This window comes from Palaemon carinicauda, chromosome 22, assembly GCF_036898095.1.
Source record: "Palaemon carinicauda isolate YSFRI2023 chromosome 22, ASM3689809v2, whole genome shotgun sequence".
Lineage (NCBI taxonomy): Eukaryota > Metazoa > Arthropoda > Malacostraca > Decapoda > Palaemonidae > Palaemon > Palaemon carinicauda.
The window spans coordinates 10,673,369-10,683,426 of record NC_090746.1 but is presented as its reverse complement, the minus strand read 5'-3'; the positions used below and the strand labels follow the sequence as shown (position 1 = coordinate 10,683,426).

The window sequence follows — 10,058 nt, the reverse complement described above, 5'->3', positions numbered from 1 at the left end:
CTTTGAATCCTTCTCTTTGGTTACGGTTCCTTTTCCCTTTGCCTACACTTACACCGAGTAGTCTGGCCTAGTCTTTACATATTCTCCTCTGTCCTCATACACCTGACAACACTGAGATTACCAAACAATTCTTCTTCACCCAAGGGGTTACTGCATTATCATTGTTCATTGGGCACTTTCCTCTTGGTAAGGGTAGAAGAGATTCTTTAGCTATGATAAGCAGCTCTTCTTGAGTAGTGCCATAGCCTCTGTACCATGGCCTTCCACTGTCTTGGACTAGAGTTCTCTTGCTTGAGGGTACACTCAGGCACACTATTCTATCTCATTTTTTTCTTCCTCTTGTGTTAAATTCTTTATAATCTATATAGGAGATAATTATTTTAATGTTGTTACTGCTCTTAAAATATTTTATTTTTCCTTGTTTCCTTTCCTCAATGAGCTATTTTCCCTGTTGGAGCCCCTGGGCTTATAGCATCTTGCTTTTCCAACTAGGGTTGTAGCTTAGCAAGTAATAATAATAATAATAATAATAATAATAATAATAATAATAATAATAATAATAATAATAATTCTTTGCGATCTATTACTTAAAATTCCAATAATGATGCTAAGAAAAGACACCCCCCCTCCCCCGACTCCCAACTGTTTGAGTTTGAAAACAAGGGCCTAATGCCTCTTGATTAACACGGGCAAGGGCAGCACCACATTCAATTGATTTCTGTACAGCATTGGAGATTTTATAATTGATGCTAGGCTTTTTACCATATCTTTGCTTAGTATCATTACTTACTTTATATTTATTAATTATAGAGTTCATCTCGACAACTTGACATTTTCTCTTATTTGTATTTAACATCATCAATTCACTTTTAAGAGAAGCCAACTGAATTGTTCCTTTATATTTTTAAAAATTCGGTAACAGATTCAATGAATAGCGTGTTTTCATAAACTGATTCAAGATATTACGTCTCTTCTTCAGTGCGGAAAATATCGATGTGGTAAAACCTGATTACTTAAACTAAATTTAGTTATGCTGAAATAATCACAAGAGGTAGGCTATGTTTTACACTATATTCCTCTTGGTTATTTTAACACTGATATTTTTGTGTACATACTTTCTTGCAAAATAGGTTTGTTTTTATGGACGGACCATTTCAATATTTTCCAATGTAGCCTATGCCATTTTGATATCTAGCTTCTGGCAACATTCCAACTTTGGCTTTCACTTTCCATTGATATTCCTTGTCTCTGTTATGTCATGTGATCACCTTTCATGTGAATCCTCGTGTTCCCCTACCATCAGTTGTTACAATTACTTTATACACCTGCAGTATATGAACCAATGTCCTTTATTTTACAATCTGCTCTGACATTCTTGTCTGAAGCAGATATAGGGTAAACAGGACTCCATCACATCAGACTGGACTGTTTGTGGAAAATTACTGTCATGCAGTTTAGTTGTTCAATATTACAAGTGATACAGGTATTGGTGAGATTACAGGTGTGATGATGCGTTAAATTGGGTTGCTCACTGGTATGTGTAAAGTGTCTCTTGGTGATGGAAAAGTTCCGAACAAATGAGAGTAGGGAATAATTGTTAATTGTATGAGGGACAAGCTAGTTGGTGGAATTATAGAACCATAAAATTACTTAGAATACTAGGAAATGTGTTTTTGATTGATTTAAGTAAACATTGTAGACAATTAAGGGATTGTTATGGACAGAACACTGAAAATTTAAACAGGAAAGAGTGGTTTACATTTAAGCTAGAAAGAGTGTTTTGCATCAAGGTTTATCATGAAAGAGCTTGTGATAAGTCTTACAGTGAAAGGATAAAGCTATATGTGGGACACACATTTAGTGAAATTGTTGATGGAAGTAAAGCAAAGTTTTTAATTGAAAATACACAGACGTCATACTGTTTGCAATTTATTAGTATGATTCCTCCAAGGTTGTATAGAATCGTAATTCATGAAGTGATGAAAGAAGTAAAAAAGAGCTTAGAAGACATATAATAAAAGTTCTTGATAAAAAGTTAGGTCTATGTAAGGCAGCAAAGCGTGACATTTACAGATAGTGCACTACTCAGTTGGTGATGATGAAGAGACGCTAGTGGACGGAGAAGTTGAGAAAGCATGAAAGTGTATGCAAGATGAAAGTGTATGGCGTGAAAAGAGGATAGTTCACTGATGATGAACAATGTGTGGAGTAGTTCAAAACTGTCAGTTTCAAATATGACTCGGTACTTAAAGGACAAGAAGCGTGACCGGGCTGCTGTTTTCTTTGTTTTCTTCAGAACTGCGCCGCCGTTTCTATAAAGAAAACAGCTTAATGCTTACATATATATATATATATATATATATATATATATATATATATATATATATATATATATATACATACATACATACATACATACATACATACATACATACATATATATATATGTATGTATATATATATATATATATATATATATATATATATATATATATATATATATATATATATAGTTATGGGGTTCTTTGACTGGCCAGACAGTACTACATTGCACCCTTCTCTCTGACTACGGTTCATTTTTTTCCTTTGCCTAAACATTCACCGAATAGTCTGGCCTATTCCTTACAAATTCTCCTCTTTCCTCGTACACTTGACAACACTGACATTACTAAACAATTCCTCTTCATCCAAGGGGTTAACAATTGCACTGTAATTGTTCAGTGGCTATTTTCCTCTTGGTAAGGTTAGAAGAAACTCTTAAGTTATGGTAAGCAGCTCTTCTATGAGAAGGACACTTCAAAATCAAACCATTGTTTTCTAGTATTGGGTAGTGCCATAGCCTCTGTACCATGGTCTTCCACTGTCTTGGGTTAGAGCTCTTGCTTGAGGGTACACTCGGGCACACTATTCTGTCTTACATCTCTTCCTCTTGTTAAAGTTTTTATAGTTTATATAGGAAATATTTATTTTGGTGGTGTTGCTGTTCTTAAAGTATTTTATTTTTCCTTGTTTCCTTTCTTCGCTGGGCTACTTTTCCCTGTTGGAGCCCTTGGGCTTATAGCATCTTGCTTTTCCAACTAGGGTTGTAGCTTAGCTAGTAATAATATATATATATATATATATATATATATATATATATATATATATATATATATATGAAAAAAGAGAATGATAGTGTATCCTAGCATTTGAGGGATCAATTCTCGTAACGATTGATGATAAGCTTTCAACTCCTATCAGATGTTTAGACAACTTTGGGATTTGATGTTGCCGATACTGTTTTTATCTGGTTTTGTTCTTTGCAAATATGTATACATAATCTCAATAATAGTATGCATAATGGTGATAGACAGTAAAAACAAAATCTCACTTGATTTTGGTTGTTAAAATGCACCTAAAATTGATGAGAAATTATAAGCACAAAATCATTATTATGATGTACATTTGCTATATGCAATCACGATTTTTACAGGATTCGCACATATTCAATATGTTATGTGTTAAAAGTGGCATAGCCTACAAGTGAAACTTATATATGCACATTATAGATTTTATTTCATATTACTATAGGTGTGAGTATTTCATTAAGAATTTGACCATCATGAACAGTATCTAGTTTACAAAGACTTGAGTTTTCTTGCTAGAAATCTTTAATACCATATAGTGCTATAGGCCAGTTGCTAACTACAATGCTTAATTTACAGGTATTAACATGATGTCATCATCATGTTTTTTCTGGTTGTTCCTCCAACTCATACGGAGACGTTGACCAATCTCTTTATGGTCATACCCCTTGACTCCAAAGAGGTGTAACGATACGAAAACAGCCGTTGAACGTCTTAGTATTTGTGCATTAAGAAGGATCAGTAACAAAATAAGTTTACTAATCTATTAAATACTGTCACACCTCTTTCGAGTCTATAGGTTTGACAATACTAAAGAACATGGGCACTTCTCATTATTCTCTTCGAACGAGGAAAAGGATCAGAAAAAGATATGACAATGAACAAGCGCTTTCTTATTTTATCAAGGCTTGACTGAAGAGATATGACAATACAAAGCATGTTGGGCAATGTATTTTTTCTCTTATCCTTTCCCCAGCTGAATAAAACAAGAAATATTGACCGTGCACCTTTATATTGTGGCACTTGATGTCTCGCATCTCGACCGTGATGTGGTGTGATAAAAATAAAGTAGATTCGTCGACATTTTATTTTGTATCTTTCCAACTTATTAACTGCTTGATATATACATACACACACACACACACACACACACATATATATATATATATATATATATATATATATATATATATATATATATATATATATATATATTACACGCATACATACACTTTACAAACCAACCCTGGACATACACTCAATCACATTTTCACTACAGTGCTGCAACATCTGACTTTTAATGTTATTAACTCTTTTGTCTCTCCACTCGTCAGCCTCTTAATGCCATTCTAAACATCTTCAAAACTACCTTCTGAGATTGTTCTTAACCTACCAATTATATCAGCCCCAAATTTAAACAAAGCCTACGCTATATGTTTCCATGCACATTTTTCTTTATACAGAAAGGTGTTGGAAGAGTTTGCCTTTATGATTCAAAGAAAGTATTTTGGGGTTGACGTTGCTAATCTTTATTCTGATGACCCTATCTGCATAATTACTAAGGATCTAATTCAAGTCTTTAGATGATGGGATTATAAGGGAGTTTGCCCATTTCCATGCCCTCATCAAAGGATAATATCTGTTAGAATATGTAGGTAGGAAACTGACTGGTTTAGTGTGAAGGTGCATTCAAAGCAAGGTTGCGTTATGTCTCTGTGGCTGTTTATGTACAGAGTGATGCAATCAGTCCATTAAGTTGAGACTATGACCTAAGTGCAATTTAATTTGTTTCTTCTGATTTTTACCTCTCTGGTGAACGACCTTTGACTTCTTAGAGGTTTTCTCTTAGAGGCATTTTGATATTCCTTCAAAGGGTTTATGATGCCTAATAAGGGAGACAGTGATGTTGTAAGTCAACAAATTGTTTTTATTGTTAATTGTAAATTCGACTGGTCAACTATAATATATAAATAACAATAAAGTTTACTTGTTTGTCCAATTTCTCCAGATTCAGGATGCAGCCGAAGTCCCGTGTGAAACTAAAAGTGATTTCGGTAAAGATGGCATAATAGTTTTCTTCCCAAGGTATGTGAAAGAATGAATAATTGAAATATAGATTGGTAGATGGATTGCTTTATTTCATTTTGATTTCATGTTTTCAAATTAATTCAAGCCTTTTCATTTTCATATATATATATATATATATATATATATATATATATATATATATATATATATATATATATATATATATATATATATATATATATATATAATGTATATACTGTCAAAAATCACAAGAAGCAGGAAATAAATATAGAAACTGTAAAACCTTTGGGGAGAATTGTACTTTTTCTCTTTAGAGTTTATACATGTATACAGTACATGCACAAGTACAGTTGGAGTAAATTATTTTTTTTCTTATTTTGTTCACATTGAGCATATGCATTCCATAATGCTCTCCTTACGGAAGACTTATAGTAAAAGAGAATTGGAGACAAAAAATAATCAAATATCAATGCCTTTTGCAGTGGTAATCATAGTGAACTTCTTACACGCGTCTTTTTGGATACAGAGCACTGAATCTTACCTCACTCATGTCTAGTGGAAGGGAAGGCCTGCTTTTGTAGCACCTAACACTATAGTCCATTACTTTTAGCGAGGCATATTTGCACCGACTCGCAGCGGTGCCCTTTTACCCCGAAAAGTTTCCTGATCACTGATTGGTTGGACAAGATAATTCTAACCAATCAGCGATCAGGAAACTTTTCCGAGCTAAAAGAGCACCGTTGCGAGTCGGTGCAAATCTGCCTCGCTAAAAGAAATGGACTATAGTTCCAATAACAAATTCAACAAGATTGCCATCAGTCAGATTGGATTTATGTATAAAATGACGTTGTAGGATTTTAATTTTTAATAGTCAGGAAAGTGAACTTGATGATATAATTTTACATGCCTCCTGGCTAGTGTAGTGGTAACATGTTCGCATAGTATTCACATGGCGGCAGATCGATCCCAGCCCAAACAGTGGGGTTAAACTGTTTACATGCTAATGTTTCTTACTATATATTACAGTGAACCATGCTGCAAGGAAACTTTGCTTCCTACTAAGATTTTTTGTTTTCTTGTTTGTAGACTTGCAAATTCTTGCCCATCCAACGAATATTACTTTTTTATGATATCTGTTTGAATTTTGATAAAATTTAAGGAGTAAATTTTATTATCATTTGTATAGTTTCTCCCAGGATTTAGTAGTGTATGTGTGTGTAATTTTCTGCCATATTTCTTCTTCATCATCATCATCTCCTCCTATGCCTATTGACGCAAAGGGCTTAGGTTAGATTTCGCCAGTCGTCTCTGTCTTGAGCTTTTAATCCAATACTTCTCCATTCATCATCATCTACTTCGTGCTTTATAGTCCTAAGCCATGTAGGGCTGGGTCTTCCAATTCTTCTAGTGCCTTGTGGAGCATAGTTAAACGTTTGGTGAACTAATCTCTCTTGGGGAGTGCGAAGAGCATGCCCAAACCATCTCCATCTACCCCTCATCATGATCTCATTCACATATGGTACCCGAGTAATCTCTCTTATAGTTTCATTTCTAATCCTGTCCTGCCATTTAACTCTCAGTATCCTTCTGAGGGCTTTATTCTCAAATCTCCTAAATTTATTGGAGATTGTTTCATTGTCATACCACGACTCAATGTCCATACAGTAACACCGATCTCACTAAACTGATATATAGTCTTATTTTTATATGTAATTTCAGGCGATATGATTTCCAAATTTTACTTAACCTACAGTAGCCATTGTCTGATTTGCCTTTTTCAGTCTTTCATTAAACTCTAACTCTAAAGACCCTGAATTAGAGACCATAGTTCCTAAATACTTAAATGATTCTACCTCATCAATACTTTCTCCTTCCAATGATATTTCATTTTCCACTGCATACTCCATTCTCATCATCTCTGTCTTTCTTCTATTTATCTTCAGCCCCACTTTGTGTGATATTTCATGCATTCTGGTAAGCAAGCATTGCAAATCCTGTGGTGTTCTGCTAAGAAGGACAGCATCATCAGCATACTCTAGGTCTGCTAAATTCCTATCACCAATCAAGTCCAATCCTTCTCCACCATCTCTGACTGTTCTACACATTACAAAGTCCATGAGGAGGATAAACAACATAGGTGACAACACATTCCCTTGGAGTACTCCGCTGTTCACTAGAAATTCACTTGATAAGACTCCATTAACATTAACTTTGCATTGCAATGCTTATGAACAGACTTAATCAAGTTTACATATTTAAGAGGAATTCCATAATAACACAGGATTCTTTACAAAATTGGCTGGTGCAAACTATCAAAGGCTTTTTCTTTGTCCACAAATACCATCAAAGGGGGATTTCTATATTCTACGCATTGCTGTACAACATGTCTCAAGATGAAAATTTGGTCAGTGCAACTTCTACCTTTTCTAAATCCTGCTTGTTCATCACAGCTATTCATCAATCTTTCTCTCCAGTCTCTTAAGAATAAGCATACTATACATTTTCATAACAACTGATGTAAGTGCTATGCCTCTGTAATTATTGCAATCAGTCAGGTCTCCCTTTTTAGCTATTTTCACCAACACTCCTAACTCCCATTCATCAGGTTTTACCTTTTCATGCCACATTCTACAAAATAATATAGTAAGAAGTCTGGGAGTCACTTCATTTTCGGCCAGTATCATCTCGGCAGTTATTCCATCATATCCAGGGGCTTTCCACATCTTTAGTTTTTTTAGGATAGCTTCAACTTCAAACACACACAATTCATTCCTGGGCACATCAAGGTCTTCATCAGCTTCAGATTTATCAATCAAATTATTCCCTTCATATGTCCTATTCATAACCTCACTAAAGTGTTCCATTAACATTAAATTTGCACTTGTTATGCTCATGAACAGACTTAATCAAATTTACATATTTAGGAGGGATTCCATAATGCAGGACTCTCCACAATATTGGCTGGTGCATGAATAGTGGTTTTCAGACGCCCCTGATGTATACACAAGACCCACGAGGTGCTCGCGCGTGGGTAGTAACCTCTGCATTCCATGCTTTTATCTTTCTCTGGTATATTTGGAAGATTTATATCAGAAAAGTGTAAAGAAGGACTCTTTTCACCGGGCGTCACAGGTCTCTCCCCAGAAATAGATTTTTCCTTCGTCAAAATCCCTTTTTCATAGTCCACAAATACCGTCAAAAGGGAATTTCTATATTCTACGCATTGTTGTACAACATGTCTCAAAATGAAAATTTGGTCAGTGCAACTTCTACCTTTTCTAAATCCTGCTTTTTCATCTCTCAGCTTTTCATCAATCTTTCTCTTCAGTCTCTTAAGAATATGCATACTATACATTTTCATAACAACTGACGTGAGTGTGAGTCCTCTTTAATTATTGCAATCAGTCAGGTCTCCCTTTTTAGCTATTTTCACCAACGCTCCTAACTCCCATTCTTCAGGTTTTTCTCAGTATAAAATCTAATTGTAAAATTTTAGAGTCAAAATGTTATTCCTGATAACATAGTATCAAGAAGTAACTTCCTTAGATCTATGGTGCATGTAAATCTTTTAAGTTAAAGATATTAAGAATGACATTCATTTGCCTCCTATTTCATGTTTGTGTCGGCATTAATTATTCTTTATGAATTTTGGATATCTTAGATAAAGTAATTACTTTTGCATTCGGACATTTATCTAGGCTGCTTGAGCACACCAGTTGTGGTTATTGTAAATCCAGATATGACATTGGAAGCTTGTGTTGTAAGTTACTAATTTGGTATCATGAAAACTGAAAACTATGTTGATTGGTTTAGTCTTCTGATTGAAGAATATTTGTTTGTTACAGTTTTTAAAGTTTTGCTCATATATTTTCAGAGCTGAAGGAATTGTTGCGTCTCCTCCAGAAATGATAAGAGAAAAACTGAAAGTAACTGGCGTAGAAATTATTCTCCCACAGGGAAATGTTAATGGTAAGAATGAATTATATTAATCATATTTGATTTGAAATTATTCTGACCTATATACTTATTTCTCCAGGTAGTAGTTGTAGTTTAATTAAACAAACAAGATATACAGCGATGTACTTCATCAGTAAGCGGAAGATGATATAATTACAGTAATATGAAAACTCATAAATATAAATAATTTTTCTCTCCGTCTGTCCTTTACCAATAATTGATTAGTGCTAGCAATCTTTGGAAATAGTCTGTTAACATAATCCATGTTATATGAGCTCATCTCCAAACTCATCATAAACTTTTTAATGCCAGCTTTTCCCTTTTAGGATTAAACATAAAGTTAGTTATTTCTTGTTTCTTCTGTCCTGTACTATTTCTAGCAGGGGTAGGTTTTCATCTGGCCTCTTTCGCTGTGTTGTCCTGGACTTTCCTACATATCTTCCTCCTGGAACATCTGTATTTACAGTACTTCTTCTCTGACCAGCAGTCTCTCTTGCCTTTTCGTCACATGTCCACACAATCCTGGTTATTGAGTTCTTAATCTTTTTTCCACTCTGATTGGCCTCACTTTTGCCTACCTATTTCTACAATCTGGTCCTTTCACCGAACTCCTACCATGATCCTTAATATTTTATGGTCCCATTTTTCAAAATCTCCTCTTTTTTCCTAGTTAATAGGCTACCCATGTTTTTGCTGCATATATTAGTACAGATCTTATTTTCCTATAAGTACGTCTTTGTAGTCTCTACTAATGGGCATTTACATATACCAGTAGTCGAGCCATCTCTCCATTGCATCCATGCAGCAGGGTTTGTCCGTGTATAACTCAGTGAGATTAATTATATGATATGTACTAAAATAAAGATGTTGGGATAATAAAAATTTCTCTTTTAATATAGATAATGATCTTAAAATATGTTCGTGAAA

At 34.4% G+C, this 10,058-nt stretch overlaps 1 protein-coding gene across 3 annotated transcripts in view; it reads left to right on the top strand.

Moving 5' to 3' along the window:
• The window catches only part of LOC137616316 (procollagen-lysine,2-oxoglutarate 5-dioxygenase 1-like), a 201,984-nt gene that overhangs the window by 120,858 nt on the left and 71,068 nt on the right, over positions 1-10,058 (top strand). For all 3 annotated transcript variants that reach the window (XM_068345964.1, XM_068345966.1, XM_068345965.1), the window contains 2 exons: positions 5,134-5,210; positions 9,049-9,143. In XM_068345964.1, the coding sequence (XP_068202065.1) occupies positions 5,134-5,210; positions 9,049-9,143 (172 nt within the window). The remainder of the gene's footprint in view (positions 1-5,133; positions 5,211-9,048; positions 9,144-10,058) is intronic.